Source organism: Megalopta genalis, chromosome 15 (assembly GCF_051020955.1).
Source record: "Megalopta genalis isolate 19385.01 chromosome 15, iyMegGena1_principal, whole genome shotgun sequence".
Classification (NCBI taxonomy): domain Eukaryota; kingdom Metazoa; phylum Arthropoda; class Insecta; order Hymenoptera; family Halictidae; genus Megalopta; species Megalopta genalis.
The window spans coordinates 1,154,715-1,181,034 of NC_135027.1; the positions used below are offsets into that span (position 1 = coordinate 1,154,715).

General features: G+C 45.4%; 5 protein-coding genes across 9 annotated transcripts in view; 2 read left to right on the forward strand and 3 right to left on the reverse strand.

Annotated features, from left to right (window-relative positions):
- Nucleotides 1-26,320, forward strand: part of LOC117228700 (headcase protein) — a 283,582-nt gene that overhangs the window by 130,105 nt on the left and 127,157 nt on the right. The gene's annotated exons all lie outside the window — the stretch shown is intronic.
- On the reverse strand, nt 354-2,117 carry LOC117228707 (uncharacterized). 4 transcript variants are annotated; one of them, XM_076526731.1, is made up of 3 exons: nt 1,629-1,827; nt 589-1,520; nt 354-506 (listed from the first exon to the last, which is right to left on the reverse strand). In XM_076526731.1, the coding sequence occupies exons 1-2, from the start codon at nt 1,824-1,826 to the stop codon at nt 717-719; spliced, it is 1,002 nt and encodes a 333-aa protein (XP_076382846.1). In that variant the 5' UTR covers nt 1,827; the 3' UTR covers nt 354-506; nt 589-716. The 4 variants fall into 4 exon arrangements, with proteins under 4 accessions (XP_076382846.1, XP_076382845.1, XP_076382844.1 ...); XM_076526729.1 differs by lacking the exon at nt 354-506 and adding an exon at nt 1,965-2,117 and having other exon boundaries at nt 749-1,520; nt 1,629-1,874; XM_076526730.1 differs by having other exon boundaries at nt 589-1,827.
- LOC117228734 (chymotrypsin inhibitor) lies at nt 11,993-14,602 on the reverse strand. Of its 2 annotated transcripts, XM_033484704.2 has the most exons (5): nt 14,458-14,601; nt 14,218-14,348; nt 13,633-14,088; nt 12,315-12,442; nt 11,993-12,193 (listed from the first exon to the last, which is right to left on the reverse strand). In XM_033484704.2, exons 3-5 carry the CDS (start codon nt 13,685-13,687, stop codon nt 12,098-12,100), a joined length of 279 nt encoding a protein of 92 aa, XP_033340595.1. In that variant the 5' UTR covers nt 13,688-14,088; nt 14,218-14,348; nt 14,458-14,601; the 3' UTR covers nt 11,993-12,097. The 2 variants fall into 2 exon arrangements, with proteins under 2 accessions (XP_033340595.1, XP_076382630.1); XM_076526515.1 differs by lacking the exons at nt 11,993-12,193; nt 12,315-12,442 and having other exon boundaries at nt 13,683-14,088; nt 14,458-14,602.
- Nucleotides 15,026-15,941, reverse strand: LOC117228728 (chymotrypsin inhibitor). Its single transcript, XM_033484689.2, has 3 exons — nt 15,837-15,941; nt 15,297-15,445; nt 15,026-15,210 (listed from the first exon to the last, which is right to left on the reverse strand). The coding sequence occupies exons 1-3, from the start codon at nt 15,880-15,882 to the stop codon at nt 15,100-15,102; spliced, it is 306 nt and encodes a 101-aa protein (XP_033340580.2). The 5' UTR covers nt 15,883-15,941; the 3' UTR covers nt 15,026-15,099.
- LOC117228768 (facilitated trehalose transporter Tret1-2 homolog) lies at nt 21,997-24,765 on the forward strand. Its single transcript, XM_033484753.2, has 5 exons — nt 21,997-22,559; nt 22,619-22,875; nt 23,420-23,674; nt 23,975-24,146; nt 24,210-24,765. Exons 1-5 carry the CDS (start codon nt 22,208-22,210, stop codon nt 24,479-24,481), a joined length of 1,308 nt encoding a protein of 435 aa, XP_033340644.2. The 5' UTR covers nt 21,997-22,207; the 3' UTR covers nt 24,482-24,765.

The window sequence follows — 26,320 nt, forward strand, 5'->3', positions numbered from 1 at the left end:
CTTTTGGCAGAGGAATCAGGTTCAGCGGAGATCGAAGAATGAGTCATGAGATGTTTTGAATAGTACATTGAATTCTCTCTGCAATTGTCACTCAATGTGTGAACAAAAATAGACAATTTGGGAAGGGAGACACGATTATTCGAGTCCCGCGGCTCGTTTTTATTGTTCGGCGTTTTTATAGTACAATCGGCGACTATAAAAACGAGCCGCAAGGCTCGAATGATTATTCGATTCGTCTCTCCTCTTCCTAAATTGTCCATTTCTGTTTATACGTTTAGTGACAATTGGAGAGAATTTCCTGTACTTGCAAATGGCCCGTTCCGAATCGAAACAGTCAATCAAACAACACGGAATTACTATGCGGATTATAATTGTATTTTCATTGCCAGTACATTTATTCCTCACACCGACGATAAACGCATTTTGCAAATAGCACGCACCGGGTGACGCTGTATTTTTTGGACACGTTCGAGGCGTCTGCAACTCGCAGAGAATATTGAGCGCGCCTGAAATATATTCGCAAGAAATTACAAATTAATAGAAAAATCGACGATGTATTCTATAGTTTGAAATACTTTAGATACTCACGATTTGCAGGCGAACTGGTTTCGTCAGGGTTTTGCATAATCGTTTTGCAATGATTTTTTGCAGTGTTCGACTATGACGAGTCTTGTGTGGAGTTAATGAGAGCTGCTACTTAGCATCAGAGCTGCTATTTAGCAAGGTGCTGTTACGTGGTTCAGTAGTGTTACTATGTACGGTGGTGCTATTTGATGCGATGGTGTTACTTCGTTAAAATATTCAAAATTGGATATTGATTGGCCGGCCAATTGGTATAGGTAAGCAATCTTTATCAGAGTGTCCACCTGATCCGTTGTCACCTGGTTTGGTGCTTCCGGTTGATTCGGTGGGGTGATGGGTAGGACCACTTGGATGGGTGGTCCATCTTGGATGAGTGGTACCTGTTGGATGGGTGGGACCTCTTGGATGAGTGGTACCTGTTGGATGAGTGGGACCTCTTGGGTGGGTGGAACCTCTTGGGTGGGTGGGACCACTTGGATGAGTGGTACCTGTTGGATGAGTGGGACCTGTTGGATGAGTGGGACCTGTTGGATGAGTGGGACCTGTTGGATGAGTGGGACCTGTTGGATGAGTGGGACCTGTTGGATGAGTGGGACCTGTTGGATGAGTGGGACCTCTTGGATGAGTGGGACCTCTTGGATGGGTGGAACCTCTTGGATGAGTGGTACCTGTTGGATGAGTGGGACCTCCTGGATGAGTGGGACCTCCTGGATGAGTGGGACCCCCTGGAGGGGTGGGACCTCCTGAATGGGTGGGACCTCCTGGATGGGTAGAACCTCTTGGATGGGTAGGACCTCTTGGATGGGTGGAACCTCTTGGGTGGGTGGGACCACTTGGATGAGTGGTACCTGTTGGATGAGTGGGACCTCCTGAATGGGTGGGACCTCCTGAATGGGTGGGACCTCCTGGATGGGTAGAACCTCTTGGATGGGTAGGACCTCTTGGATGGGTGGAACCTCTTGGGTGGGTGGGACCACTTGGATGAGTGGTACCTGTTGGATGAGTGGAACCTCCTGAATGGGTGGGACCTCCTGGATGGGTAGAACCTCTTGGATGGGTAGGACCTCTTGGATGGGTGACACCACTTGGATGAGTGGTACCTTTTGGATGGTGACCTGATTCGTGGCTACCACTATCTGATCCGCTGCTATCACTACCTGATTCGCTGCTGCTATCACTACTTGAATCGCTGCTGCTATCACTGTTTGATTCGTGGCTGCCATGTTTCGATCCGTGGTCGCCATGTTTTGGCTTGTGACCATGTTTTGGGTCGTGTTTGTGCGAATGTACAGCTTGAATTAAATAACCAAAATATATAGAATACCATAACTTGTCAGCAGCCGTAGGAAATATTTTAACCGGAGACATTTTCAAATACTCACCCGCAACAAACAGCACAGCCATCAGCATAAACACCAGAAAATATCGTGGCATATTGGACTCGTTGTTGGATTAACTTAGCTGCCACACGATTCCTCTCAACTGAGACTTACCATAACGAACTTACGGTCTTTTATAGCCTTTATCTTCCACATAAATACGTGAACTATAATTATAGACCGTAGGTTTTGTGGTTATGCAAATGATCAGCGTATTCCAACAATTTATCGCTCTAAAATAGTAGTCACAGATAACTACAAAGTAGTAATCAGCCTTGCCGATTTTTCCTGAATTTTCGGATTCCTTTTCGCCGCGGAAGCTTCGTGCTTAAAAACCTGTGAGAAATCTACATATTTCGCAAGTCGCTTGTCGGCGAGAAGATCGCCGATTAACCGGAGCTCTCTGCGAATCGAAATGCATACGAAAAGGGGACAGCGTCGATTACATTTGCCTTTATTTCTCCAGCGAATTATTCAAGGCTTCGACCGCCGTCACTTCATCTTTCTTTTTCGTGTAACAATAACGACTTTCCACGTGGCACAGTCGACCAAGGAAAAGACGATAATTCCTCCTCGAATACATTGAGATCATTCGCAATTTAAAATTTAATTCGACCGAACATCGACCTTCGGGAGCTTGTGAGCCGAAGCTCGAAGTTACGTAAAGTCATTTCTCGCTCGGCGATATGTTATCGCGGGCCGCGAGCATTTCGTATTGTTACGTTAATTGTCGGTCGATTAACATAAATATCGGAAACGGACGGTCGCTCTGACCCGCCGCGACATGATTTCGGAGCGCTGTTCTCGTTTCCCGGTGCCATTAAATACAGTAATTTCTCCAAGAAATCCGGCATCTCGTACAGATCTGAGAATACTAAATCGCGATTCTTCGGGTCTCGCGGCTCGTTTTTTTCATAGAAACTCGGGGCAGTCGGATAAAAAAAAGGCAGCGGCCAGCGTATCGTTGTAACGATAGGATAAAAACGATGACTTGACTTTTTTATTTCTAATTTTCTGCCACGATTCGAAGACAATTCAGAGGTCACAGTGGCAGAATCCAATTGTTCGTATCTAACCACTATGAAAAAGATAAATAAAAGAACAAAAGAAGTGTCTGATAAAAAGTGAAAATTATTTACGAGTCGATCTATAAGAAATTGCCAGAGAAATTAGCAGGCTGGCGTATAGCAGTCGGCTCATGATTTCTTCTGTTCGAGCCGCTTTAATTTTGGATGTTAATAGTACGCGAACACTTCCAGTTACAGGTTTCTTCGATCCGATAATCGCCAGCACGTGGCTTTATCGGGGCGAACTATGCTCTCGCAGAGCCCGAAATTAATTTCGTGTTGATTGCGCGAAGTTCGATTATTGCTTCTGGAAACAAAGTCAATTTCCTGTTCGCCGCGAACTCTCTTGGAACGCTCTCAGGAACGCTCGAGAACCCGCGATCTAATAATTAACCAGTTAGCGCTGATTGCGACGAATATACTTCGCATTAAGAAATCGCAATACTTTCTGTTACTACGAGTATGTTAGCGAGCTATGTCAGCGAGACCTAAAAGTGAAACGATCAAATAAAAGAATATAAATAATGATTAAGAAATAACAGTAAGTTCTCTCTAATTTGCGCCGAGATTGTGCACAGAAATGAACAATTTGGGAAGAGAAGGTATTCAAGGCTTTTGCGCCCCTTTTTTGTAATTGTTAGCAATCGACAACAATAAAAATGAGCCACGAGATTCGAATGATCTGACATAATAATCCCCTTTCCAAATCGTTCATTTCTGTGCACAATCTGAGCGCGAACTAGGGAGAATTTATTATAACTATATACAATATGAACGAAGTGCATCGCTCGATTTCTACGAGGCATTTTAGGTGCACGCTTCTCGAAGATGCGACAACGATCGTACCGTAAAACCGCAATTTCTCGACGGAACGAAATCGCTTCGATTTTATCTGCGCGGCTCGTTTTATTGCCGAGTTGATCGCGTCGGCGGATGACACGCCGCGACAGTGTCGGACGTGTTAATAAGCGAGCACCGCCGCTTTCTCGTGGTTGTCCTAGCCATTCTCGGTAACGGCGGCCGAGAAAAATGGCCGCGGGGACACCAATTAAAAGAACGAGGCTGCGCCGCGGATCAGTGAATTACAGCGCGCCGGAAGGGCTTCGAGAGACGCTTTGAAACGGTCCGCGACGCTCGGCAACCAGTTTTCTAACGACGACGACGCGTCGGGGAACGGGCAAACTGGTTCGGGCATCGATGACGACGACTTTAAATCAATTTTACGGTGACGGATAGGATCGGCGATCGAGGGAATACGAGGGATTCGCGGCGAAATGAAACCGGTCCCCGGACCGTTTCAACGGCCGATCGGCCTCCTTCCGCTCGAGGACTCGTGGAGGAACGCGTCCGAACACCGCTCTGCATTGTACGCGAGTCGCGTGCGGCTTTCTCCATTTTGTTTTTCGTCTTGTCGGAGCAAACTATCCAGAGACCGAAATTAATTTCGTGTTGATTGCGCGAAGTTCGATTATCGCTTCTGGAAACGAAGTTCTTTCGATCCGCGACGCCGACTTACGAGATCGTTCCGGCGTTAAATTATCCAGAAGATTATTAATTACTGCTCCGGCAGCTTCTTCGTATTCTTCGTATTCTTCTCTGTTATCTTATTCTTCTTATACTCTCTGCTAGAAAATTATAAACGCGAGGATCTATCTTTTGCAGTCGAGCAGCGATTCTAAAGTATCGCTAAAAATTGTCGTATCACGTTTTAGAATACAGTAATGTCTCTCTAATTGACGCTCAGATTGTCCACAAAAATGGACAATTTTGGGAAGAGGAGATACGATAATTCGAGCCTTATAGTTCGTTTTTATAGTTACGAATTGTTAACAATTATAGAAACGAGCTGCTTCAAATGACCTGAGGAACCCGCTACTTTCGGATTGCGAGACATTTTTAGGACACCCTGTATACGATACTAATGTAAAGACTATGCGATACTAATATTATACAATACGATTCATACTCCGATTAAAATCTTGAATACTGACTCTCGTTGCTACAGTACAAGGATTTAAAAACCGACCGCTTTTTTAAACGAACGAATCCTCCGATCTCCAGCCGACGTTGCCATGAAAATGCCGGAAGAGCGTCGAGAGCCCGGGACGAGACAGAAGAATGAAAAATCGCCGGTTCATCAGCAACAAATCCGGCCGGGCACCGATAATCTCCGCGAGTACCCGGCTCGTTCGTTGGCCGGTTTATTTCGGTCCGGAGATAATCCAGTCTCCGAATCGGCAAGGAATGCGCGGTCGTCGCGTCGGGGGCTGGAAACTGGCGCGCGGCGCTCGCAAGAATTTCCGTCGCGATTTATGGGACACGCGGCTCGTTTGCGAGCGGATCGCCGAGGGACGGGCGAGGGGTAGCGGGAGAACCGCGAATGCGAGCCGTCGCGGTGCCGCGTGACAAATGGATCGAAATTGGCAATTATCTCTGGAGCCGATAAAACGCGCGGCGCGCGGGGGACGCGTTCACCGAAACGAACCGTGAAGAATGGCCCGAAACGGAGCGGAGTCGGGTTGCGCGCGTAATCCGCGAACACGCGCGCGTGCCGATTCCGTGAGCTCGTTCCGCGATACCGTTCACGCGTGATCGGAGGCGAGCCACGTTGCCTCTCTCGTAGGCGGTCCGCGCGCTCCCCGACCGCTCGAGCGTGAAAAGTAAATCAACCCGGGGCACCTAGAAGCAAAAGCTGTTCGCCTCCTCCTCGACGGGTGCCCCGGACCATTATTCCTGCCATTAGCCGGCCCGGTCCCGGCCAGTTCTGCTTCTCAAGCTTTTCCTCGCCGGCTCGGAAACGCTCTCGACCAGTTCGATAGATAGCGTCGTCGTCCTCGTGGACCGAGCGTGTTACGGGATCTCGAGCCGTTTCCGGCGACTACGCGCGTGGGACGCCCTCCTGTGCCATTTAGCTTTTCCTTCGCGTTTCCTCCTCGCCGTACCAGCGCGATGGGAAATCGCCGATTTATGGCACCGCGCGTCAGGAAAGTCGGTTTCGCCGGATCGGCGAAACGGCGTCTTCGGCGTTTTACTGTTCCTCGGCCGCGGCTTTTTATTTGCGCGACGAGTTGCAGCACCAGTGGTTGTTCCATGGCTTCTCGAGAATTCAACTGGATCGATCCGCGTTCAACTTCTCTAGAAAAGTTGGTGGCTTCGGTGACTGTACTGTAACAGCTTTATTAACGCTTTTATACCGTTTCAACCGTTCGCATGAAGGACCAAGTAATTAATTATTATTATAATATAATATATATATATATATGCGCATAGCACCGCTAGTTGAATGACCGGTGTCACATTTTTCATTGCATAATCACCGAGGTCATGAAAAGCTGGTTCCATTGGAGCATTGAACTGGATCGATCCGCGTCCAACTTCTCTAGAAAACTTTCGTTGGTGGCTTTGGTGATCGCACTGTAACAGCTTTATTAACGCTTTTATACCGTTTCGACCTTTCGCACGAACAATCAAGTAATTAATTATTATTGTAACGCGACGCCCAGCACCGCCGGTCGAATGACCGGTGTCACATTTTTCATTGCGTAATCACCGAGGTCATGAAAAGCTGGTTCCATTTGAAGTCGTTGAACGTAGCTCATTATTCAGGCGCACGCTATTACAAAAGCTGCGAATAATATTTAAATAAATTCGATCTTGTAATTTTTATTAGGACACACGTGTCGGTCACTTTTATCCTAATTTTTATCGGTTCGTATAAATCCGAATAAGCATTCTAATGAAATTGTATGAGAAATGTTAACGTTGTTGGTTAATGTACGCTTTTTCGTGCATTTCTTATCGTCAGTTGTGCAACAAATACGCAAATTACAGGCTAATGTTACTAAAACCGATGTAAGAATATTATATATATTGTATCGCCGAGTTTTGCTAAACGTTCAAATTCGAACGCAAATTTTGTCCAAGCGGCTCGATGGACAGGTCGCCTAATGGATCGAAGCTAATGATTCTTTTCTGTTTCTGTAATTTTTATTAGGTCACACGTGTTGGTCACTTTTATCCTAATTTCTATCGGTTCGTATAAATCCGAATAAGCATTCTAATGAAATTGTATGAGAAATGTTAACGCTGTTGATTAATGTACGCGTTTTCGTGCATTCCTTATCATTAGGTCACACGTGTCGGTCACTTTTATTCCAATTTTTATCGGTTCGTATAAATCCGAATAAGGAATAAGTATTGTAATAATATTATATGAGAAGTGTTAATAGTGTTGGTTAATGTACGCTTTTTCGTGCATTCCTTATCGTCAGTTCTACAACAAATACGCCGGTAATATACGCCGGTGCTAAAACCGGTATAAGAATATTATATATATATATATATTGTATCGCCGAGTTTTGCTAAACGTTCAAATTCAAACGCAAATTTTGTCCAAGCGGCTCGATGGACAGCTAATGGATCGAAGCTAATGATTCTTTTCTGTTTCTGTTGCAGGTAAGTCGGCGAAAAGCAGCCACTCGGCCGCGACGGAAACGTCGGCGTCGTCGGCACGGGGTAAAAACAATGTCCCTAGGTTCTCTAGCGTCGGATGGGGGCCAAGGTAGGAATTCCCGAGCCGTGACTTTTATCGGAAACACCATTCCCGTTCGCCTTAACGCCCCGTGGGGAGAGGGTGCCGTGATTTATACGAGGTTGATCGGCCGACCTAAGCCTCTCTCGTTAGAATCGATTGCGAGAGCGGGGGTGGTGGACGTTCCGAGTCCTCTCGCCCCGGGTCTCCCTGGTCACGTCCCCCTGGAATTAGGTCGTCTCGACGTTTCGATCGGATTCCTGGAAACAATTCGGCCGGCTGCGACACACGGCCTCGAAAACTCGCCGCGGACAAATTTGACGCGAGCAAATGGCCGGATAGGGTCCGGGGGTCTCTCTCGATTTATCGTTCACGGTTGTATCGACGACTGTGCCGACGTTACGAAGCACATTACGAAGCGACCCGCATTAATATTCCGTCACCTTTCGAATGTTTTATTTTATCAGAAATAATGTCCGACATCGGTAACGGTGTTCCAGTTCGTAAACAAAAACAGTGTACCTCGTTTGCGTTTGTTACTCGCGCAACCGAGATACATATTAATTATTTGTAATAGTCGAGCAAAATAAATTTTAACTGTTTACAATGATTGTTCGCTATCAAGATCAATGATAATAATTTGGAACGGTTGTTCGTTAGTTGAACAATTTAAAGGAAAATATAATCGTTGTGCTATAATCTTCTTTCATTTTGGTTATAACGCTTAGAATGTCTGCTTAAAATGCAATAACTTTTTCTTAAAGTGGACGAAATGACTTGTAATTTTTTAAGATGTGACCAGTTTACTAGGCAATGTCTACAACACTTTATTTTAATTACAATTGGTAGGAATAAAAGAAATTCGGTATCTTCCATTTTGCAACCTTTTTTTTTATCTTATAATGCAAGTGTACAAAATACGTTTACAAAGGTATTTTCGTAATTGCACAGTAAACCAGTCTAAAAAAGAAAAAAATTCGCGTCATCTCGTTCAATGTGGAAAAAGTTATTCCGTTGTAAAAGGTGTCCGAACGTTAATTCCAGTCAATTAATTCTATTACAGCGAACGCGTTTAGCGGAAGTTCTCGAGCACGGTAGTATCTCGGTTCGGATAATAGAACGATCGGCCGAGACTATTACCAGTGACACAATCGCGAATAATTCAAGAGTTTTATCGAATTTATAAACGTTCGAAAGAGCGTCCGAATGGCTAATAACGAGTAAATAAATACGAACGCTTTTAATGACCGGCGAACGGATGCCTGGTATTTCGCAAAACGATTGTTGGCCTGGCGAAGTTCATTGAGAACCGGCAAGTTCAGAAGGATATAAATAGTCTCGCCGGTTCTTACGCAATGTTCGCGCAATTCCCCCCCCACGGTTTTTATGGCGAACTATTCCGAATCCGCGCGATAAAGGCAGAGTTTTATTTTCAGCATTTAATGGTTCCGCTTGTAGATAGCATTAAGAAGAATGCAATCCTGTTCGAGCGACTCTACGTTGCTCGTTCTTTTTTTTTATGATCTTTCGAAGCCGTAAATAATGTCCGTGTTTATGCGTAAATTGACCGCTATCTCTCAAGGTAATACTAGGCGAGGAAATAATATTTGCTCGATACTCTTACATTACGGCCGAGAGAGGAATGTCTTCGGCGCCGACGCGAACAAAACGCTAGAAAACGACACTTTTCCTCTCCGCTCGTCGACGACGAGAACAACATTTTCTCTCGCCTCGCCGAATGGAACAATCGCGACAAGAAAATACATCCGATGTTCTCCGGACCTTCTTTTACGCGAACGAAAATATTTCGTCGGCAAAAAGTTCGAGTTCCCGGAAAACTGTTCTAAGAAACGCCGGACAACACGCTCGAGGTAGCTAGTTCGAAGAAGGCCGATTGTTAGGCTCCGAATAATTTTCGCGGCACAAAAAGAAGGCAGCAGGCCTGCCGCGAGAATGGCACGGCGTTCTCGAATGGGCAGGAGCAGCTCTTTCGGTCCCTGAATGGCATCCATCGGTTTCGAAACCGGCGGACGGACGCTGGGGGGCGCGGGAGAACAGGCGAGACAGAAACTTGTGCAGACTCGGGCCCTCGGCAGACCTCGAAACAGCCTTACATAAGCCGTCGACTGAGTGGCTTTGCTACCTTGAAGTCGGTCGTTGCCGCTGCCTTCGTCCCCTGCAATCGTTTTGCCGCGCGCCGAGCCGAGCCAAGCCGAGCCAAGCCGCGCGCTGCACCGCGTATGCACCGCGTATGCATCGAACGTTCTTTACAGCCGACCGGCAATCAAGACTAGCGACGCGCGGACGGGGAACGGAGGAGACAACGGAACGGATAGATTTCAGTATCAACGTGGGAATGCCTGTGCATGGTATCGATCGATCGTTCGTTCGCTCGCACGGCCGACAATAAATTGTTGATTCGCGGCCAGGCCTCCGATACGTCGTTAGCAAGACGTTCCTCCGCGATCTGCGTATTATTGTTGCCATTATGCCCCCTCCGGTCGCGCGAACATGCTAATCAGCCGATTTCTCGCCGACCGTGCACTCCTCGTTCTGCGATCGCGCGTAGTCCTGCATCGAAACTTTCGATTTCGATCGTTTTTAACACGAGAGAATTTCGTTCTTGCGCGCGACCGAGAGAATTCTTTTATTAATATTATTGATTTTATCGATTTTATCAAACTTGAGAACTAGTTTTCGTTACAATCTATTAACCCTTTGCACTCGAGCGGTGACTCTGAGGCACCACTGAAATTGTTATATTATGTTCGAAGATGATTTTTATACCAACAAGATTCTGATTTAAAAAATTGTTAAAAAGCGTAACTGTTGTACGAGCCACCGCAAGACTCAAATTTCATATGCATAAAATGCACTTTGTCGTGTAAAATGGAAATACTATAAGTCAGAAGAATTATTTCAAATTGACAGTTAAAATAGCTTCGAGTGCAAAGGGTTAAGTATGCCGAACTTTGTACAGCGTCTACGAGATGCAACGGAGTTAGAAGAGAAATTGCTGTAACAAATTTTGTCTGCTCTATTGTTGTATCGTTGAGTTAAGTTCTGATTGTTTGTCTTTCGGAGACACTGACGTGTGATAGTTACAGTGTTAAAAGCATTGCTAATTTAAGGATGTTGACGGCGCTTTTTATGCTTTTACGCGGTCTGAGCCGGGACTGGCGACATTTAAAACGATATTATTTGAATTATTATTTTAATAACATGTTATACTGTTTCGAAACTATTTTAGAATTATTTTAGATTTATTCGAAAGAATTATTTCAGAGAACTATTTGGAAGAACGATTTGAAAGAATTATTTGAATGAATTATTTGAAAGAAGATTATCCTCACTGATATTTCTGCGATATCGCCGATCTGACAACATTAATTTCACGTTAATTATCCGACAATACACTTTCATATTCGATCTATCCAGACGATAATCTCTCAAATATTCAAAACAAATTGCTACAACGATTCCTTCGATCGAAATCTATTTGTATTTGAAAAACGACGAGTGTGACATCGACTCGAAATCGAAGGATGGCTCGAATGGATCGACTTCCCGCAGAAATAAGCGAACCAAAAATATTCGTCCGGATGCCTGGGCGGATGCAAAACAGTATCGGGCACGTAGCAGCGTGTGCTCGGATCGAATCAGTTTCGAGAAGCCATCTGGGCTGTCTAACGCGTTTTGTGCGCCTCCCGGGAGAGACGCGGCCCGCATTTCCCGCGATGCGATCTCCGCGGACGCGCCGTCTCCCGAATGGAACTGTCTGCCGAACTGTACGGAGATCGATGAGATATTCGGATCTCATCGGCACCAAGGATGCTGTCGGAAGCAGCTACGTTCCGAAGCCGACGACTTCCTCCTCCATCCAGGATATTGTCGCGGCGTCGTAGAATCTCGAAATTCGTCGGACGATTTTCCGTCTGCGGAGCCGCGGATTCGAGTTGGCACGCGTTGGAGACGTCGTTGGCGGTCTCCCGCGAACTTTCCTTTCGCCTTTGCAACCCGCAGGGGAAGTTGTTGCAGCCGAGAATCGAGAATCCGGCTCGGTTGGAACGTCGAACGGCGCACAATGTTGCCGTGGAACTCGTTTCGCGCGAGTTCGCGACAGGCTGTATAATAATGTCTCTCTAATTGACGCACAAAAATGGACAATTTGGGAAGAGGCGGTACGATTATTCGAGCCTTGCGGTTTATTTTTATAGTTATAAATTGTTCATTATTATAAAAGCGAACCGCAAGGCTCGAATAATCGTATCTCCTCTTCCCAAATTATCCATTTTAGTGGACTGTAAGGGAGGCAATCCGAGCGTCAGTAAGGGGGACATTACTGTATTATGTTTGGTATCGCAATTAGCTATCGATCGTAGCTTCTCTCGCTTCTTATGGTATTAATTAGGCTCTATTAATATAAATCGAAATCGATTCAACGTTTATATTTCTCACGTTCTCGGCCCGCGACGTCTGAGATCGCATTTCTCGAACAGCGAGAATTTTTAATTCTACTGTCGCCGGAGTTCTTAATTCTACTTTTTACACTTCTCCACGTGAACGCAGATATTCTGCTCGTTCCTTACGTAGCCCTCCTTGCATCTGCAGTCCGACTTCAGCGGGTTGCATTCCTGCAACGAGTTTAAATCTCGGAATAGTGTGCTAATTTCGTTGCGGGAACATTTTTGTTCCTGCTTCGGCGGGAATGAAATCAGAGCATGTACTCTCTTTCTGCGCATAAATTCTGCTTACCATTTCGGGACAAGTTTTCTCTGTCGGTACCGGAACCTTGCAGGTCGGCTCGCATCTCTTCCCGCACCACGTCCACATTTCGTTCTGAGGACACCTTTCCCTGATCGATGAAGCTTCTACCTCTGCCACTGTGCAACGGAAAACATTCGTTAGCAATTTCAACGATTAAGTAGTCGACGTGAAATCGGAGTCATTTGTTTAGTGATAATGATGTTTTTTGATACATGGTATCGAGGGAAAATCCCTTCGTTACGTACACTTGAAGAAAATTTACAGTAGGAAACAATAGGAAGAAAGAAAGAATATAGTATAAATATTATATGTAATATTAAATATTTATAGTATAAATATATAATATAAAAGAAATGAAAATATAACAATGATAATGAGAATATAACTTAATCCTTTGCACTCGAGACTATTTTAATTAATAAAAGAATATAGTATAAATATTATATGTAATATTAAATATTTATGGCATAAATATATAATATAAAAGAAATGAAAATATAACAATGATAATGAGAATATAACTTAACCCTTTGCACTCGAGACTATTTTAATTAATAAAAGAATATAGTATAAATATTATATGTAATATCAAATATTTATAGTATAAATATATAGTATAAAAGAAATGAAAATATAACAATGATAATGAGAATTTAACTTAACCCTTTGCACTCGAGACTATTTTAATTCCAAAATGAAGACATTTGTTTCGACCTGCAGTATTTCCATTTGGTATGATTATTTTTATTTGGTACATATGAAATTGAACGAGTATGTCTTATAAACGACTTCTATTTTTTTAACAATTTATCGAATACAGATAAATTGAATAATGTGAACATTCTTTTGAAAATGGTGTAGCAATTTTTAGCATCGCTTCAGAATCACCACTCGAGTGCAAAGGGTTAAATGGCAACGAAAGAGGAAAACGAACAACAACAATAATTAATAATAATAATAATAATAAAAAGAACCGAGAAAAGGTTACATTATTTAGTTATAAATTTGATGCACCAATCTCGGTGCAGCTAACACTCAGACGGCGGATAAGTATCGTTATTCGAGTATGCACTATCCGTCAATTGATTAGAATTTGTACACGCCTCGTCGGTGTCCGCAGCACGAAGAACAATAGCTCGACGAACGTGTATAAATAATTCATAAATAAATGTCTGAATGATCCCCCGTGCACAGGTGGTTGTTACATATTATCGTCGAAAGACTTCGATCGTTAGCGTATCGGCAGAAAAATGAATTCTCAAGGCAAATGAGTCACGTTCAAATTGAATCTCGAATAAAAACTTACGGGCAGCGAGCAGCAGCATGGCAAGAAGCACGATACCAACGGCGCAGCGAGCCATCGTAAATCATTCGATCCTGTCGTTATTATTGACTCCGCGGAGATGCATGAGAGGCCGCTCCACCGACACGCTTTTATACCCGCTTCTTCGTGCAAATATTGCTGGCTGATTAATGCAAAAGCTGCGCAAACACGTCGCGGAAAGGTTTCGTACGCCGCTGTAACGCGGCGCCAATGACCCCCGTTACGACTCGTTATCCTTCTGTCACCAATGATTTAAACAGTCCGAGATTAATTTTTCGTATGTCCGTTCCTTGCGATAATCCACGTTGTACAAAATCGAACCGATCGGAATTCTTTCTACTGCCGATTCTTGCAGTCGATGATATCGATGCACACTTTATTCTCGTCCCGAACGAAACCCGGCTTGCACCTGCAGTCGCCCGTCGTATCCGTGCAGTTCTGCAACAGATTTAGTGCCGTGAAAGTAATTAGCAGCGTTCGCGGTCAGGGTTTAATTAAAGTTTTAACAGCCGAGCTGTCTAATTTCGCGTCCTCGGAACGGACGCGATTCCACTTTCGTGGACTTACGAAGTCCGGGCAGATCGTCCAACCGGGTTGCAGAACTCCGCAATCAGGCTCGCAGACCTTTCCGCACCAGGACCAAACCTCGTCCTTGGGACACTCTTTCGGCGGCTTCGGGGTGGTGTGCTTTCTCGCGGCTGCAACATTTGTTGTTGTTGTTTCTTTTTCGTCGTCGGATTTTTCAGCAAGGAGCACCGCGTCGTCGCGCGCATCGGAACGATATTGTTTATGGAAATTGCGACTCACCAGCAGCGACCAGGACGATAAGCAGTATCGGAAGAACGATGTTTCGAAGCATGACGAATTTTCCCGAGGCTTGGGCGCTATCTGCGAACGCGTACTCTTAACGAGCGTTTCCAAGTTGCCGGTTTTTATACTTCTGGTTTTCATGGAAATTCCCGCGACGTCTGTGTTTCTTCGGCCGGAGATAACGACCGGCTTCGAGATAACGCGGCTAATTAATGCAAAGGCTGCGCAAATAGTTCCCAGGGAATTAGCATTCGTCGTGAAGCCAGCGCGAGGAATCATTTTTGCGACGGCTACGGTGATTCGTTCATGCTCGCGCGAACTCCGGCGTTCATGCTCGGTCCTTAAATCGCGACGTTTAACCTGACGCTAGATTTCAAGATTCATTTACGAGCTAATCAGTCGATTTATATGATACCTACGGCAAATGTTACAACAACACTTGTTAAAGTCAGAATAAATATTGTCACTTTCATGAACTAACATAAAACAGCTGTTTTTCGTGCTCCGTAAATCTAGCATTGAAACAGCAATTTCGCGTGATTACGATAGAAAGAAAGTCGAACAATTCTGCTTCTAAATGCTGTTTATTAGTTTCGTGTGCATGTTGCTACATATTTATAATAGAATCGAGGGAATCGATCACTTCTTCTCGGAACTCTCCGGGCATTGGTTCGGTCTGACGCACGCACCCTGGTCGTTTCGAAGCCAGCCAGATAGACAGCGACATCCAGCTATGTATTTCGAACATTGCTAAAAGATAAGGTTTCGCTGGGTATCTTTGCTTTGCGTCCTCTGAATGCAACGTGATTAGGAGGTCCCAGATTTTAAGAACTTACGAGAGGCGGACAGTACGGGTGACGGCTCGAACAGCTTGGTTCGCATAATCTGCCACAGATATCCCATTTTTCGTTCACTCCACACAGCGGAGACCCCTCTATGATGGTGCTGCTGCTGTCATCGAGACTCTCCACGCTTGCAATTTGCGCTAGAATTGCAACGTTAAATCACTTTCGTTCATTTTTGTTCTGGGAAATTATTACGAAAGAACGCGTGCGAATGAGCAGCTATTTTGAGTCGATGATTAGCATCACAGTGACAGAAGTTACATTTTCGAAAATTTTGATCTTTGTCTTAAAATATAATTTGTGCACGTTAAAATGTAAAAGTGACGAGTGGAACAAATTATAAAATCGCTGTAAATCAACTTCAGCATAAATGATCGAGACAATGAATTTGTTCGGTAAACGGTACGCATGTTACCAAGCGATGACTATGATTCTGGCCCACGTCATTCGATCATCGATGTCTCGTCGAAGCACACTGCAACGCGGTTTTTTTCCCGCGGGATTTAGTCGAGAATAAAACGAGTTACTTACAAGCGACGACAGCGAACAGAGCGAGAACGAGAAGGCGGCGAGACATTGTTCGTCCTACACCTGCAATTTATTCTGTGACTACCTGATCGTTCCCGGAGCCTGTTTTTATACCTCTCGTTTTCATCCGAGGTTTACTTCCGCGATCTCATCGGTCGGAGATAAGGCGAATCAAATTATTTCGCAAATAACAGTCTGCAAAGAATTGAGAGAATGCCGCGTGTACACAAATTTCTAGATCGGGCACGGCCCGCAAGATAAATCACGTTTCTCGGTGAATATTTTAAATCGCGCGATGCTGTAAATTGTTGTTGCAGAGCGCTCCCAAACGAACAATCTCTGTACGCATGGCGCGTTTATAAATTAAATGTTTATAAATTACGGCGAATCCGAGGGCTTCGGTCGATCTGAAAAATTTTACAAATCTGGACACCTGAGACGAGAACGAGCTTATTCATAGCACGCTTAAGCTTTTAATAATTAATTCGAGACAAGCTTTAGCGTCGTTTCGAAACTGTCGATGAAACGGCGGTGGGAAGCAGCGGATAAAACAACAATATACACAGCGATTGAATTGTATATATTACATAAATTTAAATTGTATGTAATAAAGTACAATTATAGAAAAAAACGTGCGATTGCAATGATATCTGAACAACGAGTAACTGGAACAAATGATGCGAATATTGAGGAACATGCAATAATGTAATTTGTGATTTGAAATTAGGCCAATTGAGCAAAAATTTTAGTGATAATTTTTGCTTATTGTAAAATAGATTGTGTTCGAAATCTGGTGTTCGCGCAATTTTATAGCTTGATTAATTGCACCGTGGCCAATTTTGATCGATTATATGGAGATATAATTAGCGAATTAATTATAACGATGGATATTGAATTATGTAGACAATTTGGAAGCTCCCCATCAACCGGACTTCCGAATAGCACAGCTCCAGAATCAATATAACGGGTGTTGACCGCATATTCCACTAACTATGATCGGAAATAATTTATTATTTATTGGCGCAAACATGCTTCGTTGAAAAATTAATGTCTCTCAAAACTTCGCCGAGCTTCCGCGAGCGAATACGCGATCTATCGACGGTTCAGGGTGCTGCTAATTAAGCAGTATGATCGAAAGAGGTCGAGTGACAGGGAGAGAACGATCCCTTCGCATCCAAAGTCCTCATTTGTCTTCGATCGTTAGTCGCCGGCTTGCACGAGCTCGCCTACCGAACTTTCGATCGAATGTCGTCGAACTTTCGTGTCGGGGGCCCAAGGAGCCCCGGTCCCGCGTCGGACATTTAAATGCAAATACACTTTTTACTTATATTTATATGCAAATGGTCGTTCCCGTCGGCGGCTGGTCGAGAATGGGAGGGGTAGGGGGGCAGAGAGGGATAGACATAGGGCGGCGACGCCGCGCGAATGAAAACGACGCGTTCCGGAGGCGAGAAAAGTGCCACTGGGTGCACGCGATGCGTCGCGTGCGTTTCCGCGATTTCGTTTCGCAATCCTCGCGAACGCCTGGAATTTTTTTTTATCGGGCTACTTCGAGCTAGCATTATCTGGAATGTAAAGTAACACGTTCGCTCGTCGTCCGTTCTGCTGAAGTGCATCTTATCTGACACCAGTTGGTGCGTCTCCGTGGAATCAGAATTTCCAAATGAAATCGCGAGCTTTTTATTTCAAATTTCACTTCATTTTTAATTCAAGATTTTGCAGTTCGTGCAGGAAGACTAGGTTATGAAGAATTATAATAGACAATTCTCGATCATTTTCACGAAACAGTGAGAGCACTCTACAAGGAACGATTTTTTAGAATTGGATACGGATTTCTAAAAAATGTTTCTTAAACGGCGACGTGGTTCGGGAGAAAAGCCAATTGTGCAGCAATATTTCGATTTCGTATTCTGAATATCGAATCTTTCGGAACTGGATAAGCGTACCAAAAAACGTCGCACAATATCTTGTGGATCGTCTTAATGAAAATAATGCTTCGCGGTCTCTCGAGAAGGATTGACGGATAGCGTCGGTGACAACATTTTACAGGGAACAATCTATCAGAATTGGATACGGATTTCTAAAAACTGTTTCTTAAACGGGGACGTCGTTCGGAAGAAAAGCAATCGTGCAGCAATACTTGGAACAGTATTCTGAATACCGAATCTTTCGGAACTAGATAAGCGTACCAAAAAAACGTCACACAATATCTTGTGGATCGTCTTAACCCTAGAAAGATAACCATATGACAACGTACGTAAAAGATAACCATACGCTTCAGAGGCGTATGCTTTTCTAAGGCGTCAATTTTATACTAACAATGGATATTTATTTAAGTTAATCTAGTCATTTTAAAGGTTTGGCATTATTGCAAAAATAAAATGCATTTATATTATATTTTTTTATATTTTAAGTAATTTTAAACTTAAATCACTAGACCTCTATGAAAAATTAACAAAAATCAACAGTCTTCGCAGGCGCCTCTGCGACGTAGGTTATCTTTCTCGGGTTAATAAAAATAATGCTTCGAGGTCCCTCGAGAAGGGTTGACGGATAGCGTCAGTGACTGCATTTTACAGGGAACAATCTATCAGAATTGGATATGGATTTCTGAAAAATGTTTCTGAAACGTCGACGTTGCTCGGGAGAAAAGCAATCGTGCAGCAATATTTCGGCTTCGTATTCTGAATATCGAATCTTTCGGTACTGGATACGCGTTCCAAAAAATACGCGTCGCACAATATCTTGTGGATCGTCTTAATAAAAATAATGCTTCGAGGTCCCTCGAGAAGGGTTGACGGAGAGCGTCGTCGGTGATCACCGGCGTCTGTCGACGTTAACGTGGCCGTGACGCGAATAAAAGAGCGCCGGCTTGACGCAAAGTGTCTGGCAAAAAAGTTCGCGGAGCCCGATGGTATTCGTTGCAAGCACCGGCGTCGGCGGATGGCAAGGTTGTTTCGCCGGAGGGTGAACAATACGCTGTTCAGTTACGCGGCGACGTTTCTCTCCGGCGGAGAGATTGCGCGGATTCCCTTATCGTTCGGCCGGAGTCTGGGGATTTCATTCGTAGACAGTGCATCCTCTTTCCTCGCCGCATAACGACACGCTCGATCACGACTCGCAGTCGCGTATATATATGTATATAGTAGTCCGTTTATGTATCGTTATCGGGCATCTGGAGCTCCCTGCGCGGACGATCCTCGTCAGAGGGAGTATCGAGAAGGCGGATCGGAGAAGCGGACCCGATCGTCTTCCATATACTTTATCGTTTCTTCGATTCGTCCTGAATACCTCCTCCCTTCCCCACCCCTTCTCTCTTCCTCTCTCGTTCTGTTTCTCTCCGCGCGGACAAACCCTGTCGGGCGAATAGATGCGAGAAGCATCTGGCACATCCTCTTATATCGAGAGCCTAACGACGACCGCTCTCGGCAGCCGATGCTAGATTGCATTTGTCTGTCTCGTTATTAGCGAACGGAGGGCTTATTTCAGAGAATGCTAGCCGGCAGACCGCTCGGAACCATTTTATTGTCGCCATTACCGGTTATTTCCTGTCGATCGGTTCGTTAGGATTCGGCGAGACGAGCAGGCGAAACGCGAACGTCGAAAACGCTGCGACGATCCGAGTGCATCGGCTCGGTGCACGTTGCAAATCACCGTGCTACCATGTGCTACCGTGTCTATTCTACGTCTCGAAGATTCGCGTAGGTTCTACGACTACAGAATCGTGGTCTGAAACTACTCTTTCCATCGATTAACCCGGTGCGATCTATTTGTCAGGCGCGCGCGCGCGCGCGCAGGGTCTTCGCAGAGGACATTCGAGAGAGACGATGAAGTCACCGAAGAAATTAACGGCATTAGCATAATAAATTGGTTAACCGAGTACGGCAACCTGGTGACATCAGTGCGCCTGAATCAAGAGGTGTGTAATGGAACCATTGAACAGCGTGCTTTTCGTTAGCCACGTTTCTAGACCGATCGGTTTTAATTAATTACTATGCATCGTAATCTTAATCTTTTTAATTGGATAACCTCGCGATTAATCGCACGACTGGAAACAAGAAATGATATATTCATGTATGTACATTTTCCGTTGATTTGAATGAAAATTTTTGCGAAATGCATTCATGAATTTTGCACTTTCTCGAATATTTATTGAGGTATTTCGCAAGCTGTCGACCAGGCCTGATCAGACATTCGAAATGGCATTATTAGAAATATTTTATATGATAATTTTCATGTATGAGACATCCCTTCTGGAATTAACTTCTTTCAAATATGTTATCTTATAATTATTTGAAATAGTTACAAGATTAAATTTACTGTTTCTATCTGAATTTAACCTTTTTGTGCTTTAAATGAATTTTTCTGAAGATCTCATCGAATCAAATCTGTTCGTTCATTGTTATCTCCAGCATCATTTCGTTTGGACAATTTGAAACAAGGAAACAACGAAATAATTTATCATTCGAAATCGCTTTATCTCAAACGGATCGATATCATTTTTATTTTCGGTCCGCAATAAATGATTTCAAGTCGTTATTTTTTACTTCGAATGAAATCTGCCCGGATCTGCTGTCGTCACTGCTCAGAGGTTAATAAATATAATTTTTAGCAAAAGCGAAGGCTCGAAGAAGGCAGTGGAGGAGCCGATCGATCTCGGAGATCAACGGCCGAGACATTTAAAATGTAGATGCACTCGTTCAAACACCTCGCCGATTTAATCGCCGTTTCTTCGGCGCTTCGCGTGTCGGCCCCACTTTTTTTTCCACTCTCCGCCATTATCCCGACAAGGGTTCTCCTCTCCCACTGAAACCGTCGAGAGAAAGATAGCGAGAGAGTGAGAGAGAGAGAGAGAGAGAGAGAGAGAGAGAGAGAGAGAGGCAAGTCGATCTGTAATCCGAAAGTTGTCAGCCGCACATCGCGCTGCCCTAATGGAATTTGAATGTCGTTAGCCGAAGTAACCGGGCGTGAGGAAGGGACCTTATCCCTATTACCTCGTCGTCAGGGCACGGTCGCCGCCGCAGGTATCGCCCTTGAGGACCAGCCTTCGCCGAGACCTAGCTCGGGTTTATTGGAGCGCGAAAATCTGTCGGGTTCGACGATCGTTTTCTTTCGTCGCATTTAGCGGCTCGCCGTTTCGAGGATCAAGCAACCCACTTTGCCGATCCAAGACCGTCTATCTAACCTCCGAAAATGATTTTCTCGATCGCGATACACGTCTTATTTTCGGGTAAATTGCATCCGAGGGAGAAGAACTGGTTCCTTGCAACCAGTTAGCCGTTTATCAAGAGTATGCTAGTTGTGAAGAAAGTGACAAGATTTTGTGTTATCATTATTCTCGTCAAAAACAGTTCACTGATTGAGTGAACGGATAAAAAGGAGAATGAAGGAGAGAGAGAATAAATGTTAATAATAAATATACCGCGAATTTTTCTGCAATTTCTCATTTTCATGTCGTTTCACAGAAATTAGAGCTGAACGAAAGTTTCTTTTGTTGGCTAAAAGAATTCCTCGTTGTTGAAAGGAAATAGAAATGCTGTTAGACCTTGCTGATTTGTGATAAATGTGCAGAGACTCGCGGTCTAGTAATAAAATAAAAATAAAACAGTCATTTTAAGACAACTGAAAATTCTATGTTATAACAGCTGCACATAAACTTTTCGAAGAGATCGCGACAGGAAACTACTTAAAACTTTTGAGCCGCTGAAGCGAAGGTAAATAATTCTTGCGCAAAACTTATCTGTCTTCCTAATGTCAGAGAGAGCCGATCGATCAAACTGTACAATGCTAATCATTTCGTATAGAACCACCGGAATGTAGTTTCGTATCGAGATTTCGGCTCGACGAGTTCGCGAAAAATGGCGGCAGATGAAGATACCGCACATGTACTCAGGAGAAGATTCCCGCAGTATTTCGCAGCATCTGCAGGTTCCGCTTGCCATCCTTTCTCTCTTCGCTATCACGAAACTGTAATTCGCCTAAATATTTTCTGTCGTGCGATTCGCACGATTCCCTTCACGCCAAATCCGCCGAGCTTCAGAAGCGAGCAACATGCATTACTTTATAAGAATTCCGAGACCTCCAAGACCTCATTAAAACCTCCCGCCATTTTTATTATAGCATGTTAATGCTATTATAAATAGCATTTTCGAATCGAAAGGTTTGTTCAACCTTTTCGCCACGAGAGAGTCTTCATAGTCTCGATCATTTCACAATAAAAAAATGCGAAGTCGGTCATTCTAGCACGGTAAATTCAGTGTTAAAACTCAGCCTGCTCGCTATCTTGCACCCTAAATCTCGATTCGTCTTCCATCAAGATCCACCGCGAACAGATCCTTTTTCCAATGACATAAAATTCCCATTTGTCAGCCTGCATGGGCGGATTTTCTCTGGGCTGCGGCATCGGCTGGAGCGCCCCGTGCGTGGAACTCTTATCAGAAAGCGGCGCATACAAACCGATCTCCATCTACGTGGTGGCATCGGTGTTCCCGTTGGGGGCGGCTTTAGGAGTGGTCCTGCTTCCCTTCGTGGTCGACAAGATCGGCCGGAAATGGACGATGATGTGTCTCGTGCCTCCTTTCATCATCGGCTGGATCTTGATCTCGTCCGGCATCGACATAATACCGTTGATGATAATCGGCAGATTACTGACCGGCGCCTGTGGCGGCATGACAACCGTCGTTGCGCCGATCTACACCGGGGAGATCGCCGAGAAAGAAATTAGAGGTAACATGCTCTCCTGGAACCTTTTGTCCGAATATCATCTCGAGTAATATGCGGACCAGGAACCTTGGGAGCCTTTTTCCAATTGTTTCTGGTGCTCGGGGTGCTGTACGCTTACTGCTGCGGCTACTCGAAGAACGTCGCTATTATATCCGTCCTGTGCGGCCTGCCGCCTATCATCTTCGCTATGCTGATGTTCCTGATGCCCGAGAGCCCGATGTACTTTACGGCGAAGGGCAACATCGAGGCCGCCAAGGAGTCCATGCGGTTCTTCAGGGGACCCGACTTCGACATCGCGCCCGAACTCGCGGCCTTCGCGGTTAGTCGAGAAGAAGCCGGGCTTGAAATGGTCCCGAAAAGGACTGCTTCGAACCGTGCATTTCTACAGGATGTCCCAAAAATGTCTCGCAATCCGAAAGTGGCGGGTTCCTTAGATCATTTGAAGCAACTTCTTCCTTTACAAAAATTTTCTCCGGGGCACTGTTAACGAGTTATTAGCGAAAAACGGTGGCCAATGAGAGGCGAGCTCGGCTGGCGTGAGGCGATCGAGCCAATGAGCGGAACTAGGCTTCGTGCGCTGGTTGGCTGGGCCGCCTCGCGTCAGCCGTACTCGATTCTTATTGGTCACTGTTTTTCGTTAATAACTCGTTAACGGTGCCTCGGAGAAAATTTTTGTAAAGGAAAAAGTTGCTTCAAATGATCCGAGGAACCCGCCATTTCCGGATTGCGAGACATTTTTGGGACACCCTGTAGTGTAGGTCATAGAAATACAGGGTTTTGTTTGAATGTCGGCAATTTTCGAGCGCTGATCGAAAGCTGCTATCAGAGCGTTCAGTATCACCGGACGAGAATTCTTTCGCTAGGAGGAGGTAGCTAGGACCAGAGACGCGAAGAAAACGACGCCGTTGACGCTGATGAAGCCGCCGATGTTGAAGACGATGTTGGTCTCGCTGGGGCTGATGTTCGCGCAGCAGTTCAGCGGAATCAACGCGATCATCTTCTACGGGGAAACGATCTTCAAGCAGACCGGCGTGGAGATGGACTCCCTGCTGCAGATGGTGATCTTCGCGGTGGTCCAAGTGACCTCCTGCGTCATCTCCGCCTCGCTGATCGATCAGGTTGTCGTATCGAGTCCGGCAACAGCCTTTCCGCTCTGAGCGCTGCGCTCGTTTACCAGCGATTTGCGGCCGCAGCTGTCGATACCGGAGCCGAGCCTAATATGGCTCTCGGGGTCCCTCGAGTCTCTCTCTCTCTCTCTCTCTCTCTCTCTCTCTCTCGCCTGCCAACGAGAGAACGCAGGCCTTGACTCCGGAGAGCCAGGGAGTCGCTTCGATCTCCGAGTGTCATCTAGCGCAGCGTCTTCAAAGAGGATCGAGCCGATACTCCGGAGAATAAAATGTGAACGTCGGTCGTTGCAGCTCGGACGAAAATTCCTGATGGCGTTGTCCGCGTTCGTGATGTGCCTGTGCCTGATAGCCCTCGGTATCTTCTTCGTCGCGAAGACCTCCAGCCCTGAACTAGCCGAGAGCATGCACTGGCTACCGCTCGTGTCCGCTTGCGTGTACATCCTGGCGTTCTGCCTCGGCGCTGGTTAGTAGCCCGATTCTCTCACAGATTAAGCGCGTCAGACCATGCAACTTCCGAGATGAACAGGTCCCATTCCCTGGGCCTACTTGAGCGAGATCTTCCCGTCGAACGTGAAAGGGACGGCCGCGTCCACCGCTGCATGCTTCAACTGGATGCTGGCGTTCATAGTGACCATGTCCTTCTCGAGCGCCGTCGACGCACTCGGCACCGCCACCGTCCTCTTCTTCTTCGCCGCCGTATGCGCCTTCGGCGTCCTCTTCGTCCTGCTCTGCATGGTCGAGACCAAGGGCAAGACCTTCGAGGAAATACAGAGGGCCTTCGGCACCGTACAGGGTTAACCAGGCGGTATCGCGACGATCTGCGTACAATAACAGCACTTCTCTGTGTATAATCTTTTACCGATTACGCTTTTAGTATGCCGCCGGTGCTCGTTGATTTAACACTGAGCTTACGATCCACCGAAAGCAGCCGTTTTGTATTTGTGAAAGTAACGATTAGACGTTTAGTAAAAGTTTTATTCGAAAGATCTGTTCGTGGTATTGTTCTTCGAAGAAAATTTTGTTCGAAGAATTTATTTGAAGTGTTTGACGAATGAAATTCTATTCGAAGAGTTTATTCGAAATGTTGGAGGAATGAAATTCTATTCGAAGAATTTATTCGAATTATTTGACGAATAAAATTCTATTCGAAGAATTTACTCGAAATGTTTGAGGAATGAAATTCTATTCGAAGAATTTATTCGAAATATTTCACGAATAAAATTCTACTCGAAGAATTTACTCAAAATAATTCACGAATAAAATTCTATTCGACGAATTTATTCGAAATATTTCACGAATAAAATTCTATTCGATGAATTTATTCGAATAATTCAATTCCGACGATTTTGCAACTGTTGTTATATAACAGTCTCGATTGTGAAGATGTCCACATGCTTATGGACCGGAGTGAAAAGTCTAAATACGTTTAGTCTTGTCCTCGTTCCGTAGGAAAGAAACTGATAGCAGGATCTCGCTGCTCGAGATCTCCCTTCCAGCTCGACCAAGATCGCCGGAGATCGAGAAAACCAGAGAGCGCGCGATCATTCTTTCCGGTAAACTTGAACTCGAGGATCGAGGACAATGCGTTTCCACGGTGCCACAGCTCTCGCCCTTGGAGCCGGCTCGAGCAACAATGCCCGGTGTGCGCACAGGCCCCGCCTGAGCTTAGCGAAAAATCGCCGAGATCAATCCGCGGCGACGAGTGTTATTTGCGGCCGAAGCCGAGCGAGAAACGCGTCTTTCATCGGCGGTCGGGCCCGGATCGATTGGGGAGCAACGACAGATGACTGATCGGTCGTCTCGATGACAGCTTCTCGGTCGAGTGGAAAGCGAGGTAGAAAGTTTTTCGCGCGGAAACTCGTTAGAAAGCGTGTCCATCGTGGTCCCAGAAAGAACGTCCGGAGGAGACGTCGAATTTGTTATCGGGTTTTACGAGACTTCCTTCCAGTCACGGCCGACTGGTTCCGACCCGTTCCCCCCGGGGGGGGGGGGGTGTTCATTAACGCGTTCCACGATCGTTCAACGATTCCGCGAGGAGAATGAGCCGGCGTGCACCGAATCAGGGATTCATCTGGGTGCCCCGCGTCTGCCGATGACGATGACCCTCCGCGCGGGGGCCCCGCGGCGAATTTCTCATGCAGCTGGCGTCGCTCGGTAGGCGTTCGCTTTCATCGATTATACATTCGAAATTTATATTTATGAAGCGTAGTAGTAGCTGCTCGTATCGGCGGCCTAATAATGGATGCTGGGTACAAACCTCTGCTTCGTCAGGGTCGGCCGTCAACGTCGGATCACGCTCTCTCGCCCACACGACGACGTTTGCGACGGAGATTTTCCGCTCCGCGCGCGACCCGCTAATCCGCTCGTTCGCGCCCGAGGGGAAAGCAACGACTTCCACAAGAAACGTAATTGTAATCACTCGGGGAGGAAAATTCGCGAAGTCGTGGAACCTCGTGTGGGATGACAGAGCAGTCCATCCGCCATGGTGCAATATTTTATGGGTTTACATCGCTTTGACCCTTTTTTGACCGTCACAAAAATTTCAAGGGTTTCGTACGACTCGAATGTGTACATTGTTTAATCAGATTTATATATCATAAAATGAAAAATAATTAGTATAATTATAAAAGCGAAAAT

Bases quoted from the DNA above. Each gene is read 5' to 3' on its own strand.
- LOC117228707 (XM_076526728.1), bottom strand. From the start codon at position 2,016: ATGCCACGATATTTTCTGGTGTTTATGCTGATGGCTGTGCTGTTTGTT. The intron at 1,875-1,964 runs GTGAGTATTTGA...ATTTAATTCAAG, and splicing joins GGCTGTGCTGTTTGTTGCGG to CTGTACATTCGCACAAACAC.
- LOC117228734 (XM_076526515.1), bottom strand. From the start codon at position 14,509: ATGCTTCGAAACATCGTTCTTCCGATACTGCTTATCGTCCTGGTCGCT. The intron at 14,349-14,457 runs GTGAGTCGCAAT...CAAATGTTGCAG, and splicing joins TATCGTCCTGGTCGCTGCTG to CCGCGAGAAAGCACACCACC. The intron at 14,089-14,217 runs GTAAGTCCACGA...AATCTGTTGCAG, and splicing joins GGACGATCTGCCCGGACTTC to AACTGCACGGATACGACGGG.
- LOC117228728 (XM_033484689.2), bottom strand. From the start codon at position 15,882: ATGTCTCGCCGCCTTCTCGTTCTCGCTCTGTTCGCTGTCGTCGCTT. The intron at 15,446-15,836 runs GTAAGTAACTCG...TTGCAATTCTAG, and splicing joins TCTGTTCGCTGTCGTCGCTT to CGCAAATTGCAAGCGTGGAG. The intron at 15,211-15,296 runs GTAAGTTCTTAA...CTTATCTTTTAG, and splicing joins ACCCGTACTGTCCGCCTCTC to CAATGTTCGAAATACATAGC.
- LOC117228768 (XM_033484753.2), top strand. From the start codon at position 22,208: ATGGGCGGATTTTCTCTGGGCTGCGGCATCGGCTGGAGCGCCCCGTGC. The intron at 22,560-22,618 runs GTAACATGCTCT...TATGCGGACCAG, and splicing joins CGCCGAGAAAGAAATTAGAG to GAACCTTGGGAGCCTTTTTC. The intron at 23,675-23,974 runs GTTGTCGTATCG...CGGTCGTTGCAG, and splicing joins CCGCCTCGCTGATCGATCAG to CTCGGACGAAAATTCCTGAT.